Genomic DNA, 22,765 nt, shown 5'->3' on the forward strand with positions numbered 1-22,765 from the left:
ATCATGGATAAAATAGCACACGTGCTTTTTTACCCATTTAAACAATCATTCCGCGCCGGGTCTTTCCAAAGTATTGACCAATCATCACGGAGGATGGAACGTGGCCGGTAGGGAACTAACTTTTTAATTGTTGCCGGTAGATGAACTTTATCGCTTAGCAAAGGCACTTTGGTATTAGAAGCCTATATATTAAATTAATATATAGGCTTCTAAGTATAGTTTGTATTAGTAGTACGTAATATTTTTTGGCCTACTCAATTCCCTTTGATGATATTAGGCCTCATGTCGAAAATATGTGTATACCAGTCGGTGCCCATAACTAGGGTAAGAACCAAAGATCGATCTCGGGTAGGGACCTCGCCAGGGACCGGGGAGCTTTTGCACGAGCACGTAAAACGTTAACTTTAACTTTATTCGTATCCATACTATCGCAAAAAAAGAGTAAAGACTAAACCTAATGGATACATAAGCAACTGTGACACACAAGATTTTAGAGATGTAGAGAACATTGGGATAAAAAAACAAAACTTTTTTTTGGAAACTGGAAGGTTACGTTTCTTTGATATCGCCGACTGTTGTTAGCGCCCCCTATAAGGCATAACGCTCACATAGCAACTAATCCATTTTCCACACTGCTTTGAACATAATGAAAAGGAGGAACGCAGATTTGGATTACTAAACATGGGATGTGGAAATAGTAAGGAAGAAAGCAGTGAAGATGGGGGAATCACTAACAGAAGACCCCTTGTTGAAATTGAGGTTGGCAGCAATGTCAAGAAAACGGGAATTGTGTTCGTATTCGGTAAGAAAAATGACGTAATAAATCTGTGATTGAGTGGGACCGTGAGTGACTACCCGGACGGTTGGCGGTACGACGACAACGTACAAATGCACTTTCGTCGCCCTTGGATGGTTCTGTATGGTTATAACTTTTGTGGGTTGTTTTAGCCCTGTCACTGTCAGTTCATCATCTCTTCTTCTCATTTTTAGAGTTAATAAGACCAAACTTGTTAGGACTATATAGTTGTACTCGACTACAAACAAGGATATTAATATTTATTTGGTGAAATTACTAATTAATTATATTTGCCATCATAAATAAAAAGATTTCTTTCCTAATTATGATTATAAATTATATTATTATTACTAATTAGGGCCTAGGCCTAGGCCTAATAATAAATATTTGTTATTTAATAATGAAATTCATACTGTATATATCTAGGCCTAGGCCTAGGCCCTAGGTCTATTGTATTGAATGAGATTAATTTCATTTATATTTATAAATAATTCAATTAACCAAGTAGAAGTTTAAAGTTTGAATCTTGATTGGAGTGCTTTTCTCAATCTCACACTCACAGATTTCATCATAAATGAATTAATTTTCAGTATATCACTAATTGGTGGTTTAGAATTTTTCTATGCTTATGAATTTAAATAAATTCCATGAAATAATACTGTTAACAGATAATTGTGAAGAAGCCATAAATGAATAATTCTTTATAACATTAAATACATAGGCCTAGTATTTATTTATAGAAAATATGCAAAATTCTACTCTTATACAATACAACAGATTGCAGTTATTAGTAAATTCACAGATATGTCAGTTGCATATAAACGTACACAGATTGAACCTGCTACAGTATGAAGGCGAAAATATTGCTGAATAATTTTACATACTGATTGAAAAGATTGCCTGCCAACGTGAACTTGTGCTCAAACCATGAAGGAATAACAATAAATCTCTGACTAAAAAATCAATAAATAATCAGACAATTTAATAGCCTATTACAAATTTACCTTGCTTAAGAATCAATATTTATGCAATTGAAAATCAGTACATGACTATTGTGTATAGTGCTTTATACTACAGTAATCTAAAATTGTGTTAAAGTTATTTTACTATGGTAGAAACTCTGTTCAGGAGACACCTTTGGGACTCAATAAATGTCACAATAATGCAGTATGTAGCCAGGGTTTCTACTGAATAGAGGTTGGTTGTCTTGTAGTGTATATTGTACACTGGCGAAAATAGTCCCTGATTAAATGGTGGACATAGCACTGACAACATAATTGTACACATGTTCTTATGTTTATTTTAATAATATTGAATCAGTTTGACATTTAGCCTTAATCATAATATTATAGCATCAGACACACTGGTATTTCTAATAAAGGAACTCAATATGGCTTTATCATTATATAGCCTTTAGACATTGTAGTGTGTATGTATGTTTTAAGCTGCAAATACATCGTGTGTACGTGTGACAACATCATCCATGCAATGCCTCAGGGAGCATTCATCTTGATCAAGCTAATTCATCATACCAATTTCAGTGACTGAGATGATAGCAATAATTATGATATAAATAAGCAGTATGGATAGTCAGAAATTATCATGATTTGAATGTTTCATGTGGAGAGGAAGATCATTGCAATTTAGAATTGATGTTATAAATTCTTATACAGACAACCCCTATTAAAGGGATACCTTTGGGACAGAACAAAGTGTTCTCTTTAGGGATGAACAGTACCCTGAATTGGCTATGTGTTTAAACATTACAGTTCCCCAGTGCTACTGTAGAGTGGAACTCCTATGGGGACACCTTTGGGACTCAAGTGTCCTCTTAGAGCTTGGTTCCCACTAGGACGCAAGCCAAGCATGTAGACGCAATGCAAACCAGTTGACCAATGACAAGCGACCATCAAATAAATCCATCGCTTGTGATTGGTCAAATCCTTTACGTTGCGTTACGTCGTTTTGTTGTGTCTCTAGTGGAAACCAAACATTATTATTATTATTATTATTATTATAGTAGTAGTAGTCCCCTAGATGGGTGTTGGCTGTAGTGTTTTAATGGCCCTTGTTCATTTCATAGGACAGTATTGCCATAAGGGGGTGTTCCCCTAGATAGTAGTTTTACTGTACATTAGAAACCTCTATTAAAGGGACACCCTTGGACTTAAGTGTCCTCTTAATGGGGATGTACCCTGGATAGGGACACCTATGAGACCAACAAATTGTTCCATTAATTAGGGTATTTTTAGCAATAAAAACATCTATACCCAAAGACTTGTTAGGAAGAGATTGTTAATTTACAATGGACAAAATTTGATATTGCCAATCCTATACCAGTATGTTAAACTAAATGTTAGATTCAATAAAAAAAAATTTTACTTTTCGAGTTTTATACTGTATCTCGTTCTTCGAGGAGAATAGATATAATATTGTCAGTTTATCCAGGTAAGCGGCACCAACACCACTGTTGGTTTTTACGTAAATAACTAAAAGTTAATTTCTTTGCTAATTGACTACTGTAGGTGGGCCTGGATCAAAGAAGGGTCGCATTGTGGATGACCTTGTGCACATGTATGGATTCAGGTCATTAATAGTCGAAGACATGATTGCAAGAGAGCTTCCCAAGAAAATACAGAGTCCAATCGCTGTCGGCAACACAAGAGAAATGGCGAAATTACTGTCGGTAAGTATCGTCACACCATTCAATTATCTCAATGATGGAACGCAATCGTCTTAATGAATAAATATTGCGTCTCTTTGAGTAGAGTTTATATTGACATGGGATTGTCTGAATCTCACATCCGGGTATTGTTAAATCTCTGTATATTTTTTTTCCTAATATCTATTTGATAGTAAAAATGCTATACAGTAGTATAGTATCTTCTTTATAAAAATCAGGGGAGGGGATAAATGGGTGTCTCGTATTCACATTTTCCCTAAACTTTCATTGACAAAGTTCCAATGAAAAAAATAAATTGTAATATTCAATAATTTATTTATCATTTAAAAACATGTTTTGTGGCCTTTAATTTAAGTATTTAAAAGATACAGTTTAAAATTTTTTTTTTATTAAAAATGTTTTTACAATAAAAATGCAAGATAACTTAATATTTGCCATGAATGAAATATATTTATAAATAAAAATGGACTCTAGAAATATTTTTTGCCTCTTTTTTCATCTGCAATGTTCACAGGCTCAGAAATTAAATATTTTCTTAAAAATTTCTTTCGAATGATTATGAAGGAAGATATGTGCAATTATTCATCCTGAAATATCATAATGTCAAATTCACCATCCTACGAGGATCTTGTGAAATGTAAACCCATTTCTACTCTTCAGTAAATGCCAATGTTGGTCATAAATTTCTACATCTTCAAGCATTCTCTACCTTAATTGAAAATATCCTGGAATATTGCCAGAGTGTCAATTCTCTCTGAGTTGATTGTCTTGAAGAAAGTAATTGCAATCTATAGTAGTATCTTCTATGATTTACCTTTGAGTAAAGTAGGGCCTGTCATCTATGAGATGAGCAATGTGCAAGCACCGAAAAGACAAGCTCATCATCAAACATGGCCACCATAGTCATTTTATTGTAATGTGAAACCTCTATTGAAGAATGGTATTTTTTGGGCCTATTTCTGGCACTGACAAAAAATCAAGTATTTTTCAACTCTGACCTTTTAAGGTGAGAGGTCAAATTCCAACCATGATTTACTTAAATAAATTGCATCATTTATAGCCAAACCATTATGTTATATTTAAACCCCACCGTTCAAATTTGTTTGACATTTGTTGTGTTGTAAAGGATGGGCTTAAAATAATGCCACCCTCAAATTGTAAGTGGATGGGCTTATAACCGAGACGGTAATACCAGGGAAGAGTTAACTCTTCCCTGGTAATACCTACTCTGTTTATTTCAGAGGCTCAGGAAATGAAAAAGATGATAAGCTGAACAGTTGAGTTCATTTACTTAGAAATATGATCCAGATATTTAGTTGGCATATGATAATTTGTGTTCGTGTTTCTCAGTCAAACCAATATAAGCAGTAAAACATGAAACAGTAAACCTTTATTAGATGGAAATCGAGTGTTTTCATTACGCTAGTAGCACTTTGGTTTTAACGCGATATCCCAGTTGTAGCTTGCCTCAAAGTTATAATCAACATTTTATCAGCTTCACAATCCATATTCTGTACTATTAATGTTTATTGACTTTAACAGTACACATTGTTACAACCAAGTATGGCGTAGGTTTGAAATGCCTAAAATGCAAGGCGGTTTGAGGAGTGAACAGACAAATTTCATAATAAATTTCAGAAATTGGTAACAAATTCAGTACGTTACAAGTACTGTACATACAACAATTAAATACAGCTTAATTTAAGCAAATAATAATACTTAATAACAGATTTTTCTAAAGAATGTTTTCACTCGTATTTTAATATGAGATATACGTACGTTGCTGTGTTTGCATGGCTCGCCCTTTCATCTTGGTGAGAAGTTCAAAATCAACCAGACTGGAGTAGTCTATTTTTTAAAATATTGCCATTGTTTTTCTTTCTTCTGTTATCATCCTTTTATTATTATTAATTATTATATCTTGCTTTATTTTCTTTTCTTATGATGTTTGAAAATCATGTCAACACTAATATTCCAATAAATATAATATTTTTTTAATCAATGATATTCCGGCATTTTAACTTTTTAAGACCTAATTGCATGGATAATAATATCAAACACTAGTAGTAGTAGTAGTAGTAGTAGTACTGTAGTAGTAATAGTACTGTATTAATTTAAGATATTATTAATAGTATACTAATTTAATATTTTTGAAATTATTATTTATCATTTGTTTATTCAACCTCTTGTAATAAAGTCAAAATAACATCATGTCTCATAAATATTCAAATTACAACAAATATTTAATAAATATTTAATTTATTTCAGAATTTTAAAACAATATTATGCACAATTTTATCAGAAATTGTCAGATGTGGAATTCTAATTATAATATGCAATAACACTGTACTTACTATTTAACATAAAGCTATCTTAATATTTATTTATTGTTATTGTTCGGTGATAAATTATAGGATACAAAAAGCTATCATATTTCTGTGATATGATATAATAATCATAATTTATTGAATGCAATTGACTTGCCGCTGCCTTCAAAATAGAAATATATTGACAGAATATTAAAAAAAAAAATGTTATTTTCAATTCAATTGTACAGTCTACAGTACGCTAGCCATTTGCATTTTTAAATGGCGATTAGTCAGAGGACAAAAGATATCTTTTACAAAACTGCCAAAAATAAATTTCCATTAAGAAAACATTTGTCAGCCAGGCTCTGGGTAAAGTTTTCCATAAACCACAAAAGAAAATTTGGCTAAAGAATTTACAATTGCCGAAAAATGAATCACGACCGTTCACCAGTTCTAAAATAAAGCAAATTTCATCTTCGTTTTTAGTGTAGACAGTATTTTTATTTATCTCAGCAAATAAAAATGTTATTCCACTGTAACAATAGTGAGAACATTCTAGCTAAATGCAGTTTTAATAGGAATTCTTATTATCCCTAGAACCCTTTAAAAAATTTAAAGGGGACACCCTCAGTTCCCTGAATGCTGTAGGACATAGAGTTAAAACATACTGTATATTTCCAACTATTTTGTTTCATGGGAACATGTCCCCTTAATAGAGGTACTGTATGCCCTATTATAATAGGGGTGTCATAAAGAAACAATTTAAAGAAACTTTCAAATTTTCAATGAAATAAAATTCTTTTTATTAAAGATGTATTGTCCCCCTAAAAAAATAATTCTTACACAATTTTTTGTTGAATATTCCATATTAATTTAACATAATAGTTATTTATCCACTTTGACCAAAAATTGAATCGAAAGAAAAATGTATTTACTTGAAAAAAAAACATGATTTAAAGCAAAAAATGGTCAAATTGGCTGCCAGCCAATGAATTTTGGTTGAATTTAACCATTTATTTTGTCATTTTATAAGTGAAAACATAATTTTTTTTTCATTTTTTTTTCTATGGAAGTGATTAACTTTATTCAAACTACAAAATAATATATTCAAAGTCTGATTTAATTAATTTTCATTTTTCATATTTTTGGGGGACAATACATCTTTAATGAAATGAAAATTAATTTGTATTATCTTTCGACTGTGTATCAGAAACATTTCTTGTATTTTATTAAAAATAAATTTTAAACGTGCATTTTTTATTTAATTCTTTATAAATTTCAAGTTAAACAAGAGCCGACAGAAAGTCGTGTAACTGTAAAATGTCAGAGTATTAAACCGAAGAAATCATACAAGAAGAAACAAGCTTACAGTATTTAACGGTTACCGCTAAGTCTAATGTACTCTAAGTTTTAAGTATTCCCGTGCTATACGTTTTCAATCGTTCTTTAATTGGATGTTTTATAGACAATAGTATTAATCTAAAAACCATTTCAATTGAAAATTGCGTTTGTCTTGGATTTACTAATGGAATTTTAAATATCAAGTGCTCATTTCTGAGTTCAGGAATATCACACCGATTGGTCGGCTATTGTCTGTGGCGCCAAGTTGTTTTGTTAGTTTTTTTCCTTCAAGTTTTTTTCTTCACAAGCGTATTTATTTTGTGTAGATTTATATTCTCTTGATTTATTATTAAAATCTGATCATATTTTTCTTCAGAAAATAAATATTTTTTTCTTCCTAAAAATTTAATAAAAAGGTTTATGAATAAAAAATATAGGTTTGCAGTAATTGTTGCAGTAATTTTGACATGCTCCCTAAATTAGGATTACACATTTTTTTATTGTTTTGTGTACAGTTATATTCTCTTGATTAATAATTAAATCTAATCATATTTTTCTGACTTTTGATGTTTCTTCAGAAAATTAATATTTATTTAAAATTTATTTCTTGCTAAGTGATTGAATAAAAAGGTTTATGAATATGATTAAATAAAATATAGTCATGCCGTAACTGTTACAATAATGTTGACATGTTCCTTAGTCTAAATTACATGTCTAGCTTACCTGGATAAACCGACATAGGCCTTATCCCCTTTGGGAGAACATAACCCGAAAAGTCCCCTTCAAGACAGTGGTATTGCCCTTAATTAGGATTACACAATTTTTCATTGCAGGAGAATTCAAATTGTTTAACATTGGAATGGGTTCTTGAATTACTAGAGAGAGAGTTTGAAAAAGATCCAGACGGTCTATTTATAATTGATTTTGTACCAAATCTACGTTATATGCTACGATGCGACAAGTTCATCCGTGAGGACCCCTCTTACGAAATGGGTCAGTTTCTGAAAAAGGTAGGTTTTTTGAAGCGGGTTAATTTAATAATATTACCAATTGTAAATGTTGTTTCATTATTTAATTGCTTTTATATTAAACAATCTCTTGGTTGAAACCAGACTTTCCCAAAACTAGAATTTAAAGCTCTGTCTACACTTTTAAACATTATGTGACAAAAAAATGTGATATGGACATGATGATCTCATATCACTACCATATTTGGGCACATGACACTTTTCTTGTCAAGCTTGTTTGATAGTGTAGACAGAGCTTTAATTAAGCACTAAAAGAAATTTGGGTCAGCCCATGTCCAGTATTTTGACAGTTAACTTCTTGTATTTAAATAACATTACAGCTATTCATGGGACACCCTATAAAGGGATTATTTAAAATACTTTAAAACAAAAGAGAAAATATATGTTTCAACATTATAGCCAACCCCCATATTCAGGTTACATCCTATAGGGGACACCTTTTTTTGGTCCTAAGAATGTCCCCGTAATAGGGGTTTTACTATATTTGTCACTGTTGATATCATCATAAGTTCTGTAAGTGACATTGGCAAATAATTTTGTTGCCGGGAAAACATTTTCCGAGGAAATTAAAATCTGCTATTTATTTCTTAGCCAGTGGTAATGCACAGTGCATATAAATAGTTATTTTCTAAATAAGTAATTTATATGCTAATGAGAATACATGCACAGTACACACAGAGCAGTGACAGGCCTGATATTGAAATAGCTACTGTACAACAAAATATATCAAATTAGCCAGCGTGATTGTAATACTTATGCTTAATCTTGACAGAGTGTAGCAGTATGTGACTGTATACTGAATATGCTATCTTTTCATTGTGTAAATAATTATTATCGTTTGATACTATCTATTAAACGATGATGATCGCTGGGGAATTAGATAATGTAATGTAACCAACGGTATGCACATTAGTAATTACCGTATAGTAGTGAGTGTAGATCGTCCCAATAGGCAGGGTATGAAAAATGATGTTGGGGGGCGGGGGTGGGGGGGGGGGTGGGGTGGTACTTATAACTGGATTGCATTTGTATTGTCCCCCTGAAAACATAATTCTTAAAAAAATTTTTTTTTTATATTCCATGTAACATATGAAACTGAAAAAATGTCATTTAATTTAAAGCAAAAAATGGTCACGTTGACTGCCAGCCAATGGATTTTTGGTTGAATTTTAACATTTATTTTGTCAGTTTATAAATGAAAACATGATTTTTTTCGTTTCGTTTTTTCTATTGAAGTGATTAACTTTATTAAAACTACAAAATAACATATTCAAAATCTGATTTTATAATTAATCTTCATTTTTTCTGTTTTAGAGGGACAATACATCTTTAAGTAAAAGAGTTGACTAATGTCTTTCCATAGCATTATAAATTAAGTAGGAGGGCTTATACTAATAGAGCATGGGATTATATTCGGTTACAATGGTGTTGTTTATAACAATACAGTTAGAGCCAAGCACCTGCCGAAGATTGAGGCATGTCTTTAAAAATTGAAAACATACGGCAAAACGTTTTGCAGTATGACACACAACATAGCTTTTGCTCAATGATCACAAGCGCTTATACATTTTATCTAAAAGGATTTAACTCTGGACTAGAATAAAAAATGAAAAAGTGGCCCGGGTGTTTTCCACCAAATATACAAACACACAATCACAACTTAGCTCTTGTTCAATGATCAACATTTATACATTTTATTAGAAAGACCAATGAACTTAAATAAAACAAAAGTCAAAAAATTAATATTTAAAGATATATTGTCTCCCTGAAAAATATATATTTTTTTAATTTGTTGTTGAATATGTCATTTTATTGTCACATAGTTATTCACTTTGACCAAAACTTAAATTTTAAAATTTTTTAAAAATTATTTACCTGACAAAAATGTAATGCAAAATTGTCTATCAGACAATGAGTTTTTGGTTAAAATTAACTGTTTCGTCTTTATAAATAAAATAATTTTTTTTTTTGTTTTTTTTTGCAAAATGGCCTATTACATTTTTTCATGTTTTTGGGGGACAATACACCTTTTACGGAAATTGATTTCATACTTGTTTACTCTTTTTAATACTATTTTTACTTTATTAAGCCACAAGCATGTCTTAGCTATCAAATATCTCTTTGGGATTTATTTTGTGCTGGCATTACCGTGAATTTGAAAGCGTTAATGATGTGCGATTAGATGATAATAGACAGATCCATGAGTAGATGAAGTCATAAAATACAACATACTGTACACCTATGAAAAAAACATGGATTGTTTAATAATTTAAAGACATATTGTCCCCCTAAACAATTTTTTTTTACAATTTTTTGTTGCCATTTTAATGTCACCTAATAAATAGTTATCCACTTTGACGAAAAATTGGATTAAAAAAGAAAATTAATTTACCTGAAAAACTGTAATTTAAAGCAAAAAATGATCAAATTGTCTGGCGGCAGACAATGGTTTTTGGTTAAAATTAACTGTTTCTTTTGATTTTTTAATGAAATAATAATTTGGTTTTTTTTTCTTTGAAAGTGATTAACTTTCTTAAAACTACAAAATAACCTATTTAAAGTCTGATTAATTTAATCTTCATTTTTCATTATACATCTTTTAAGTTTAAATAAATACTGTACTATGAAAACTAACTTCGAGATCTGTTAGGCATGGAATTCAAATAATAATAACACCCCGTGTGGTAGCGCGGGTAGATACGGCGCGTGCAGCAGGTAATCTGGAAAGTCTATTAATAAGATATCTGAGAATAATTATTACAAACAATTGGGCGATAAAATAACATCTCACTACCTACTTTACGTGATCTTGTAATCGGCAAAAGCTATTACTGCTAAGTTCAAATTACACGGAAACAATCCATTAAAAAGCGAATACGCAAGAAAAAGGCAAAAATATAGGATACTGATAATATGAATTCTCAATTGTCTAGAAATGTAAAAAGTATCAAATATTTTTTGAATTTAATTTGCGTCTGTCTGTAACGGTAAAAATAATGATCTAATTAGGGTTATTATAGACATCAAGAGTGTAGACACATTAATACTATGTTGATAGCCTACCCACGCAGTAAAAAATATCCCACGAGTTTAAAATATTGCAATATAATGAATACAAGGGCTAGTTATTTTGTTCATTTATGGACACAGTGATGAAGGTTGTAGAAGGAGGTAGCCTATTGTAGCTCAATGTACCAATTAAAATGCCTTTTAATTATGCATCACCATGAACTATCCGGATTAATTAGGACATTTTTTGTATCATTAATTTTTAATGAGTTGTAAAGTATTTATTCAATAGGATGACTTTATTAGGAAATATGACTTGCGTTTATTTTTAAGTGTTTTTTAACTGTTTATCCTTGTAGAGATTGTGAAAATTAACGAGCTTATTTATTAATTAGAATTAATAATAATAATTAATACACAATGTTCTATATTATGGTATAAACATGGTTTGAAACCAGTTAATAATAACTATTAATTAAAATTAACTACTATAACTTAATTAATTAGTTAATTAATTATAAAATTTTTGTTTGTTTGTTAAAATCATTCAAACTTTTCCCGGAACGCAAGAGGACACCGTCTTGTTAAGCAATGAAAAATCGGTATACAGAATTAAACGACGCCATCTTTCAAGCTGTACCACGTTGTTGCTTAAAGATTTACCAATTATGAAACTTGGTGTGAACCGGAATGTTACGTAGAAAGTATAAATAAAATATGTATCTCAGTATGAACCAGGAATATAGATAAGAATGTAAAGAATTTACTTATAAAGTTCAATGTGAACACAAGTATAAAGGATAGTACAGTTATAAAATTCAGTGTGAAATAGGCTAGATATTGAACTTGTATACTGTACAAAGAAGTACAATAAAACATCTCTCAGTGTGAACCAAGAATATAGATATTAAGGACACAGAATAACTTATAATGTTCAATGTGAACAGAAGTATAAAAGATGTACAGTTATAAAATTCAGTGTGAACCTGGCTCTATTTATATTCTATAATAATTTATAAAAGCTAGTGTTAGTGAATATTAGTACTACAGTGTATTGAAAGCTTTAGTGTGAACAATACTGATAAAAATGTACATGTTTATAAATTTCAATGTGAACATCCCGGTTATATCAATTGTATTAAGAGAAAATCTTTGTGAACAATACTGATAAAAATGTTTAGGTTTATAAATTTCAAAGTGAACACCGGGTTATACTGTATCAATTGTTTTAAGAGGAAAGCTTAGTGTGAACCAGGACATGAAGAAAAAAATTTATAGTATTATATTATCGTCTTGCAAAACATGTTTATTCTTTATCTGTAGATTTATTTTCGTTGATAACAAGATTTACCAAGTTCATTGAGGCCTAGTCACACCCGCAGGCAATCCGATTTTAATTATGTTTTAAATTCTCTGATTTTGTTTTCCTTATAGATACATCTTATTTTTGTTTGGATCATTGTCCTTGAGGTCAACCAACATCAAGTACTATTGTACTTAGGTCATGATGATTTATAAAATTATTTTTCAAGAAATGCTGCATAATTATGCATGTACAGTACTTATTTCGTGGTTTACAATACATAAACCTAATGATTGCAATACTTTAAAACCAGTTCACATTAAGATAGTCCTGATTGTGTTATAAAAAATAATGGATGTTTATAAATGAGTGCAATGGTACAAATCATTTCATGAGGTGAAAATAGAACATTTCATATTTCATCAAGGCGTGTGGTGCAGTGTGTTGGACATTGGATTTATACTGATCGTGAGATCATCGAATCCAACTCTCGCCGCATTGCTTGTATCCGTAGGCAAGATACTACACTTACATTTGCCTCTCTCCACCCAGGTGTATTAAATGGGTACCTGGTTAGATCATGACACAACTTTACGCTGATTACTAGCTGCATTATGGGAGTATGTTTCCATACGTGTTTGCTACTATATGTAAAGCGCCTTTGATTTGAGCATAATTGTTCATGAAAAGGGCGCTTTAGAAATGCGGTGATTATTATTATTATAAGGCCTAAACCATTTGTGTCCCAGGATGATAAAGTTTCAATGAATAATTTGACAAATGTGATGAATTTTGTATTTAATATCCATGGTAAAAAAAAAAAGAATTTGCAATGTTTCAATTACGCAAACCATTTTAATCATGGCCGCCTTGATTTTATTGATTTAATAGTACAGTATGTCATTAATGCTATCCACAGATTTCATTTAGGGATCGTGTCAAAATTATATTACTGTAGTAACTACTGTACATTTTTTACTGCAATAATGATTTAATTTTGTTTCGATGTAGAAGTTTCTGAGCTGGTCAGTATATCAATAAACAATGTGTAGGCCTATGTTTCAACATACACATTGTACCAAAAAAAACGCTTGCTAAATATATTGCATAAACAAATTAAAGAGTAAACAAATTAAAGAGTAAACAAATTAAAGGGTAAACAAATTAAAGAGTAAACAAATTAAAGAGTAAACAAAGTACTTACTGCAGTAACTGTAGTAGAATCATTTTGACATGGTCCCATGCTGAAGCACAACATTAACATTTAAATTTGTTTTGTTTTTTTCGTTCATAGTATTCTAATATCTTTGCACTGAACTTGGCAATTCCAGAGAAAGCCGTTATGAAACAAGCGACTGCGCATTGTGCGAAACATCCGAGTCAAATGCAGGAAGGAGGTAAAAGTGATGAAGTTGACACCGGACGATTAGCAGTAAGTTTGTATAGTATTAGTAGTACTGATACTGAGATTCGTTTGTGACACATTTATTAAGGGGATGCTTTCCTATGAAAATAATAGGGACCTTACGAAACACGATGGGTAGTGGAAGGCAAATAATACCCTGTGTTCGCTAGAGCGTAAAATCATATACAGTCAACATAGCCGTTTTATTAGTTACGCTAAGTTCCGCTCGAGAGAGTATGTTAATATTTATTTGTAATAATTATGATGAAACGAGTAAATATGGTAGATTACACCACAAAAGAAAAAAAAAAAATTCCGCCCGCTTTGTTAAAACTCATGCAAATTATTCATTCAATTATTCCCGTCATGTTTCGTGAAGTCCCTAATGAGGGAGGCAGGTATGTTTAAAAACTGCATGGTCATAAGCCACCAGTATGGTAGGTAATGTTTCGACCTGACCACTTTTTCACATAAACCTTTGACATCCCTGAGACTGAGAGAGATATTCCCTTTTTTGCAATTACCATACCACTTTATTTCTCATGGCTGCAGCACTGTACAACCAACCCATGTTCTGTAGAACTGTTTAGGGACACAATTTGTTAGGTCTAGTACAGTACATTAGGTGTTCAAAAACAGGACATTTATATGTGGTTGTAGTGTTCATATTTGATACAATGATTTTGCTAATGTCTCAAGTAAAGCGTGGTTCCCACTAGAACGCAATGCAGCAATGTGTTGACGCAAATGGTTGTATTGTGTAATCACAAGTGCGAACCGACGATGCAACAGTGTTGCAAACATCGCAGGTTTGATTTCATACAGGCGGTGGCAAACACAATTATTGGAAGGGCATTTTCTTACATTGCTTAGGTTAGGTTTGCGTTATGTTGCATCGCTAGTGGGAACCAAGATTAATGCTTTGAAGTTGTTAATCGTGGATGTATCCCTTCATTTTTGTTGGTTGACTGAAGTCTCATTTTATGAAATCTGAGATACATTATTCATGTATACACCAGCCTACAGTACAGTATGAATAACAAACAATCTGAATACAGCTACAGTAAATAGAATCCTGTTAAGAGGACATTTTTGGCACCCAAAATGGTGTCCCGGTCCCCTGAGTGTCCTATAAATAACGGTATCCAAAAGGAAGGGTTTTTTCTGCTGCAATTTTATTTGAAAAATATAGAAAAATCTTTCTGAAAATTATCGGAATGTTATACCGATATCAAAATTGGAAATAAATTTAAATGATGGATAACGAGACGCAACTCATAAAACACTTAAAACCTCATCAAGACTAATTGTTTGTTTCATCTTGAGTATTCTCCGGCAAATATATCTTAGATTTAATCAACTGAAATCTAAATGTCTACTCGCAGCAAGTCCTACTTTGTTTGAACTTTGTGGGCAATTTAAAGAATATTGAACATTTTCAATTTAACTGTGTATAGGTAGCTCACTGTAGTTAAGTAATCATGCGGCAGTACAGCATAACAATTCATCGTTTTATCATTCAAGGTATATAATGATGAAAACATTTTATGGTTAAATATGAGCTAATCAAGAAGCTAATTGGGCTACTTTTAAAATGCAATGTATATTTTTATATAATACTGTACATTGTTAAATCTCCTTCAATATTGTATAATGATCAAAATATTTCATTTTAATTTAAATGGTTAAATATAGCTAATCGAGAAGCTAATTGGACTACACTACTTTTAAAATGCAAATATATATATTTTTATATAAATACAACGTTAAATCTATCCTTCAATATAATGATCAAAATATTTCATTTTAAATTTAAATAGTTAAATATAAGTATATTTTTATATAAATACAATGTTAAATCTATCCTTCAATATAATGATCAAAATATTTCATTTTAAGTTTTAAATATGCGCTATAATCAAGAAGCTACAATTGGGCTACTTTTAAAATGCATATATTTTTATATAAATACATTGTTTTATCTTCAAGTATAATTATACTGTAAATATTTCATTTCAAATTTAAATGGTTAAATATTTTTTAAGCTAATTGGACTACTTTTTTTAAATGCAAAGTATATTTTTATATAAATACATCATTTTATCATTCAAGTATGTAATGATCAAAATATTTGATTTTAAATTTAAATGGTTAAATATGAGCTAATCGAGAAGCTAATTTGACTACTTTTAAAATGCAAAGTACTGTATATAACGTTACAGGTAAATCTATCCTTCAATATAATGATCAAAATATTTAATTTTAAATTTAAATGGTTAAATGAGCTAATTGTGAAGCTAATTAAACTTCTTTTAAAATGCAAAGTATATTTTTATATAAATACATCATTCTATCCTTGAAGTATACTGTATTAATGATAAATACATTTCATTACATTTGACGTAATTATTAATTATTTATTTGCACTGAAGAAGCCTCAAGGACTAGTTGTTGTCTTGGAAGCTTTGCAATTTCTTTCTGGCTGTTTTACTTCATCGTTTTGATTTAGCTTTTTGCCTAATTCATTTCTATCTCCATTGAGATCAAGTCACTGGCCCAAAGTATTGTCATTTTTTCAGTAATTTGTCTTTGGGTTTTAACTTTAATAATTATTGATGATACAGTAGTTATATTTATGATGCAATTACAAGAATTTGTTAATTTTTAAGGCAATTGTTAAGTATAATCCCAACCCTTAATTTTCCACACATTTTATACCCAGGCCTCTTGGGACTCTATCACAAATATAATAAATACATTGTAAATCATCATCTAATATTATTATATTATCTATTTAAATTAAAAGCACATTTTATTAAATTTGTCAATAACTTTAAATATTAAACAAATAAATAAATATTATTATAATAAAATATTTAGTTTCTTTTTTAAAAATAAATTGATTTTTAAATTTTTTATCATCAGAATTCTTTGTGTATTGAATTGTGATTTCGCATAAACTACATTAATTCTATCGTAAGTTTTTTTTTTACGACTGATGACACATGCACTTGTACAAATGTACCTCTGGTTTATGATCTTTTTAATATTATGTGTGTGTGACATGTATCCAAGTTATCATACTTTATTATGCGGTATAGCTACAACACATTCTGCATATTGCTCATAAAAGATCGAGAAGTCGATATTTTCTGATCATTTCATTTACAAATAATTTAACTAGAATTATAGAATTATTTTGTGTAACATAATTAAAACTATAAGTTGAATATTAATAAATACTAGTTATATTTGGTTGGGTTATAGATTTTTGGATCAATACAATTTTTTTTAACAATGCAAAATAAATATAGTCTGTGTGCACAATAAGATTATGAATAAAATATTTATGCATTGACACGCCTTCTTGTCGTCTATTTAAATTCAAATTCAGGTCGGCAGTTTAAATACTATGTTTTAACTATAATTACTCAACAGAAAAACCACCAACCGTCAACAGAAAAATCTGCAATTGAATATACCAAATGCGATTCTGTTTTTACGGATCATGTCAAAATTATGCTACTGCAGTTACTGTTACATTTTATTTACTGCAATAATATATTTTAAATCTAAATAATTGCAAACAGAGGTTATAGAGTAAAAATTTCCACTAGAACGCATTGCAAAAGGGTAAACACAAGTAGTTTGACCAATCGCGATGCGATGGATCATTTCTTTTATCGCGTCATGATTACGGTAGTCAAATCACACGTGTTGCGCTTATGGCTTAAACTAAGCTTTAACCAACGGTAGATACTGCAGTAGAATAATTTTGACATGGTCCCTTTAAGCATCCGATGACAATTTAAAAAAAATCCATATTAAGTTAGATAAAACAAATCAAATTGATTTCTTCGGCTTTCAGAAACGACATGGAGTATACATGAAGAGTGTACAGGGGTTCCTGAACTATTTCCGTAACGAGGGTCGCTTGGCATCGGTGGACGTGTCCAGTGGCGTCTCGGACCTTATCTGGCACCAGGTCACTGACTTCTTCGGACACAAGTTGGAGTTTCTTCCTAAAAGGACAATCAACACCGTGGTTGTATTTGGTTTCTGTAAGTGCTACCTTACAGCAAGGTAAATCTAACAACAGGACACTGAGCTCGCCTTGCCAAGATAGGAACTAACAGTCCTTTGATCTTACGTCTGGCTGCGACAAATACCAACATTACTGTACTATGTACATATTCTCTGCGACGCATGGCGTCTGTTAAGGGGAATGGAACTGATCGTGTCGCAGCCACAGGTACACTCTTTGATCTCTGAAGCTCATCATCTTGTTGTTAGATTGCCTTGCTTGACACTGAAAGACAATATTGTCAGTTTTAAAATGACTAGTTTTGCAATATCAGGATTTGGTAGAGTTGATCATTATTAGATTTAGGGTCCAAAGGTTGGAAGTTGTTTGGTGAAGAGATTTAGAGACAGGCAAACTAACAATAAACAAATTTATCAATTAATTAAGTTGTATGTGGTTAAAATACTTGGCCAAGGTCCAGTCAGTGTGGTCCTAGGTTTAATTCAGGATTTCACAACTATAATATGACTATGTTACCCAATACTTGGGACTGTATAGACAATTTATTTTGCAATCCCTGTTTAATACACCTCGATAAAAATCAGTAATTTAATATTTATTTTATTGATTATCACTATTAATATTGATTATAATTTGTATTATTGATTAATATTTAGTAATTGATATTAATGATAGTTGTATTGATTATTGGTAATTGTTGATTATTGATCTTATTGATTGGTTGTATTGATTATTTGTATTATTGGTAATTGCTGATTATTAATACCTGTATTATTGAAAGATGTATTGATTAATGTTGATTATTGGTTATTGCTGATTATTGGTTATTGCTGATTACTGATATTGATTAGTTGTATTGACTATTATTGATTTTTTGTATTATTGAATATTATTGACATTATTGATTATTATTGATTAATCTTGCAGCTCCTGATGCTCACAGTAATTTGGATTTAAATCGATACCACATGGAAAAGGTTGTACTAAAGGATTTAACCGACAAACCATTAGGACCAGTGGTGAGCAAACATTTAATGAAACAAAACACTAAAAATTAGTGCTTTATTTTCCTATGCATCCTGTAATGTAAATGAAGTACATAGACGTGGTTGTGCTTGGTGGGGAGGTATGGGGTTACTGTACACTATCTGTAAAACTATAGTTATCCTACCTAGCCTCAATTGGTAGCCTAACTCTTTTTTTACCCTAAAATATTTTAATACTATTTTATCAAAGTGTAACTACCCCTCCCCCTTTCCCCATCTCCCACAAAAAAAAAATAAATGGTTTAAATTGTCAATGTATGTACTGTAATTAATATTGCATAGAGTGGCATTGCTGTGCTGTATATGTGGGCATTGGTTCAAATCTGTTTGCTGGTCTCTTTACATGGTCTCTGCTAATCTAAATTTCCTCAGTGTCCAGTTAAGCGTGGTTCCCACTAGCGACGCAACGCAAGGACGTAACGCAACACAAGTGAATTGACCAATCACAAGCGATGGCTTATTCGCTTGTGATTGCTAACTGTCTATAACTTCGCTTGTCATTGGTTAAAACGCTTGCGTTGCGTTTACGTCGTTGCGTTACGTTCTAGTGGGAACCAAGCTTTAACCTCGAGGACCAAGAATAACACATTTAACATTTAACAGACCAATACACATGATAACAAAACAATATCTTTCCATGTCATTTAGTCAGTCACCATAAAATATCGCAATATCGCTTGAATTGGCTTTACTACCTACATTGCTTTCAAAAGGTTAAATGAAAATGAGAGATCCTTAGCAACAATAAATCATAAGGTAGTGGATAAATTACTGGCTTAATCCTCGAGGCATTTAACAAGTTTACCTTACAAATGCAATTATATTGTTAATTATCTACGATACGTGGATTGTACAGCTAGATAATGGGCTTAGTTTCCACTGCAGTTCAAAATAATAATTCAGTACAAACAATATTAGCAAACATTGTTTAGTGACATAATGGCTTGGTCATTTGCCGGCTTGCTTGTTTCTTTAGAATTCTAGGTTCAAGCATTCTTCTAGTACCATGATGATTGTGAATTAACAAGTAGATTAATAATATAATAGGCACAAACTTCCCTGTGAGTGATGATGATACACTTAAAATTGATACATATTTTAACAAGGAAGGTGAGGGAATCTGAGAATGATAAGCCACCCTCAACTAAGATTCAAACCCAGAATATTATGCTCGACATCCGACCACTGGTTAATTCCAAAGGGATAGTGACTCTTTAGTAGAACAACACTAGTTTGCGATTGTACGCACACTCAACAGAGATCAAATTCACCCTCATAGTACATTAATTTACAAGGCTAGATCTCAGATATTATTATTTTTTGCAATCCATTTTATTTTACTTGTTTAATGCAATGGTTGCCTCATTTTATTTACAAATATAATTTAATAAATGACATAAATTGCACAAAAAAAGCAAGCAAATTATTGTCTTGTTTTTACGATGTCAATATATTTGTACTTGTGAGCCTATTACAGGTGACTGCTTGTATATATCCCCAAGCTGTATTTGATACCATAATGTAATTTTGTGATTAATTACTTTGTTCGTAGGTGGATGTTTTAAAAGCGCTGTGCACTCATATTGATAACTCATCTGCTACGGCCGAATCGTTTCTTGTCGACGTCTCAGACACATCACTTACTAAAGACGAACTCAAGGTTAGTTACGATTGTTGATTTCTTTAAAAACTAAACCCATCCCATTCTGTGCCTAATTATATTCACTTAGGGAGGGGTCTGCTTTTGGTGCAAAATTTAACTGGTTTGATTTTTCGGTGACTGGGATTAAAAATAGTTTGACAAAAATATATGATGTGTCAAAATATGGTAGTGATATGACGTCATTATGTCCATATATGGGCACATCACATTTTAATGTCGCAAAAAGTTTGATAGTGTAGACAGAGCTTTAAGAACCATGTCAAAATTATTTTACTGCAGTTACTGCAGCAGTTGCTAGTTACATTTTGTTTACTCATTAGTAAGTTTTTTTGGTAATCATACACACTGTGTATAGCAGTGACTGCCTCATAAAACTTCTATTCTACATTAATAACTAATCATACATGTTGTAGTGAAAAAATTCATTTATCGCAGTAGAACAATTTTGACATTGTTCCTAATAACTTACAAGTGCTTTTGTAGATTTACCGTATGTATTATGAAATATTATGCTATAAATTTCATTTATTTATTACAGTCTGATCATAAAGTGATCAACTTTATTCAAGACGAGAACACGCTTCTAGATCGGTTCATCTTTGTCGGCACAAATTCCCAAAACAATAAGAAATCACGCAAGTGTAGCGCGTACATGGAGAACTTCAAAGCTGCGTGTTCAACCGAGAACGAAGTGTGTCTGTTTCCGATGGACATGGACACGAATATCTGCAAGGGAATAGCTTTCTGTATGGCGGAGTTGAGAGACTTAAAGGAGTAGTACTTGAACCGGCAAATGTTATGGTTCGATCATTACTTATGCATTTCATGTTTATAAATTTTCGGCTTCTATATAAAGCCATCATTTTGTCTTGATATTTATCTATAAATAAACTTGTTTTTATTCAAAATCTTCCAAATTTCTATAGTTTTAGCAACATTATCGTGTAATTAACTAGTGTGAATCGGCCTTATACACGTGGAACAGCATGCTACTTGTACAGTGATTGTTGTAAGTGTGAAACGGCCTTGATATACTGTACACTGAATTAATGACATGTTATATTTATACAATTATTTGTTGGTGATGTTTTCAATTTAAAGTTTGGAAAAAATACAGGTAGATTTAGTTAGAACAACTCAATAGTAGTCATTCTACTGCAGTAACTCCAGTAACTACATTTTTTTGCAAAAAAAAGTTTATGCAATTATTTACAAGCGTTTTTGGAGATAATCATACACACTGTTTATTTCAATGACTGCCTATTAAAAAACGTCTACATTAAAACAAAGCAATTACTGTACATACGTTTAACTGCAGTAACAAATCTAGTTACTGCAGTAAATGTGTGTATTTTTTCAGTGGATGCACTTTGGTGAATTGGAATCACTGGTTTTACATACAGTAAGCCAGCTTGTGTGTGCATGTGTGTGAACGGGTGTGTTGTTGATAAGTCTGAATATTTACATTTTTACCTCTAATAATAAGCATCTGACATATTATATGTAGAAAAATTACTTAAAATATAGATTATTCAACTCATACAGGAAATATATAACTAAATATTTATGTTTTACAAGAAAAAAGTACTCTTTTTATTGTTAATATTAAATATAATACGTTTTTTTTAAATGTATTCTGTTTAAGCTTAAACAACCTTACAAACAATTCATTGTAATAACATTTTAGTTTTTTTTTTTATTGTCTTTACAATTTTGTTGTTGCAAAGAATCTTAATTTAATAAGTGCAATATTTTTATGGACGTTACATATACAACCCATTTTAGTTAACAAAAATATATTAAACAAACAAGACAATCCCACCGAAACTTTATGCATTTTAACAAAAACAAAGCTAATGTCTTAATCATATCATATTGTTAGCACTAGTTTATTAATTATTATATTTGGGTATGGTATATTGTGGATATTATATTTGATTTATTGTGATAAGCGATGATTTTTGTTGGCCTAAGGTTTTCATTTTAATGAAAATACAATAACACTAAGTACAGTAAATTATACAGTATTCACAGTATTGTGTTTAAGGTTGAGGGATTTTTTTTATTTTAGTGGGGTAAAACCCTGGCCACATTAGAGAGTTTTTTTTATATTACTTATTAGCAAGTATGTTAAAAA

The 22,765-nt window shown here is 31.0% G+C and overlaps 1 protein-coding gene across 1 annotated transcript; it reads left to right on the forward strand.

The window, feature by feature from the left end:
* Positions 1-651: 651 nt before the first annotated feature.
* Positions 652-22,168, forward strand: LOC140054613 (uncharacterized). The gene is made up of 8 exons (XM_072099670.1): positions 652-802; positions 3,322-3,482; positions 7,963-8,139; positions 13,764-13,901; positions 17,743-17,935; positions 18,847-18,938; positions 20,518-20,625; positions 21,167-22,168. The coding sequence occupies exons 1-8, from the start codon at positions 682-684 to the stop codon at positions 21,404-21,406; spliced, it is 1,230 nt and encodes a 409-aa protein (XP_071955771.1). The 5' UTR covers positions 652-681; the 3' UTR covers positions 21,407-22,168.
* Positions 22,169-22,765: the final 597 nt, after the last annotated feature.

The sequence above is a fragment of the Antedon mediterranea genome, chromosome 7 (genome assembly GCF_964355755.1).
Source record: "Antedon mediterranea chromosome 7, ecAntMedi1.1, whole genome shotgun sequence".
In the NCBI taxonomy this organism is placed as follows: domain Eukaryota; kingdom Metazoa; phylum Echinodermata; class Crinoidea; order Comatulida; family Antedonidae; genus Antedon; species Antedon mediterranea.

Bases quoted from the DNA above. Each gene is read 5' to 3' on its own strand.
- LOC140054613 (XM_072099670.1), top strand. From the start codon at position 682: ATGGGATGTGGAAATAGTAAGGAAGAAAGCAGTGAAGATGGGGGAATC. The intron at 17,936-18,846 runs GTAAGTGCTACC...TTAATCTTGCAG, and splicing joins CGTGGTTGTATTTGGTTTCT to CTCCTGATGCTCACAGTAAT. The intron at 20,626-21,166 runs GTTAGTTACGAT...TATTTATTACAG, and splicing joins TTACTAAAGACGAACTCAAG to TCTGATCATAAAGTGATCAA.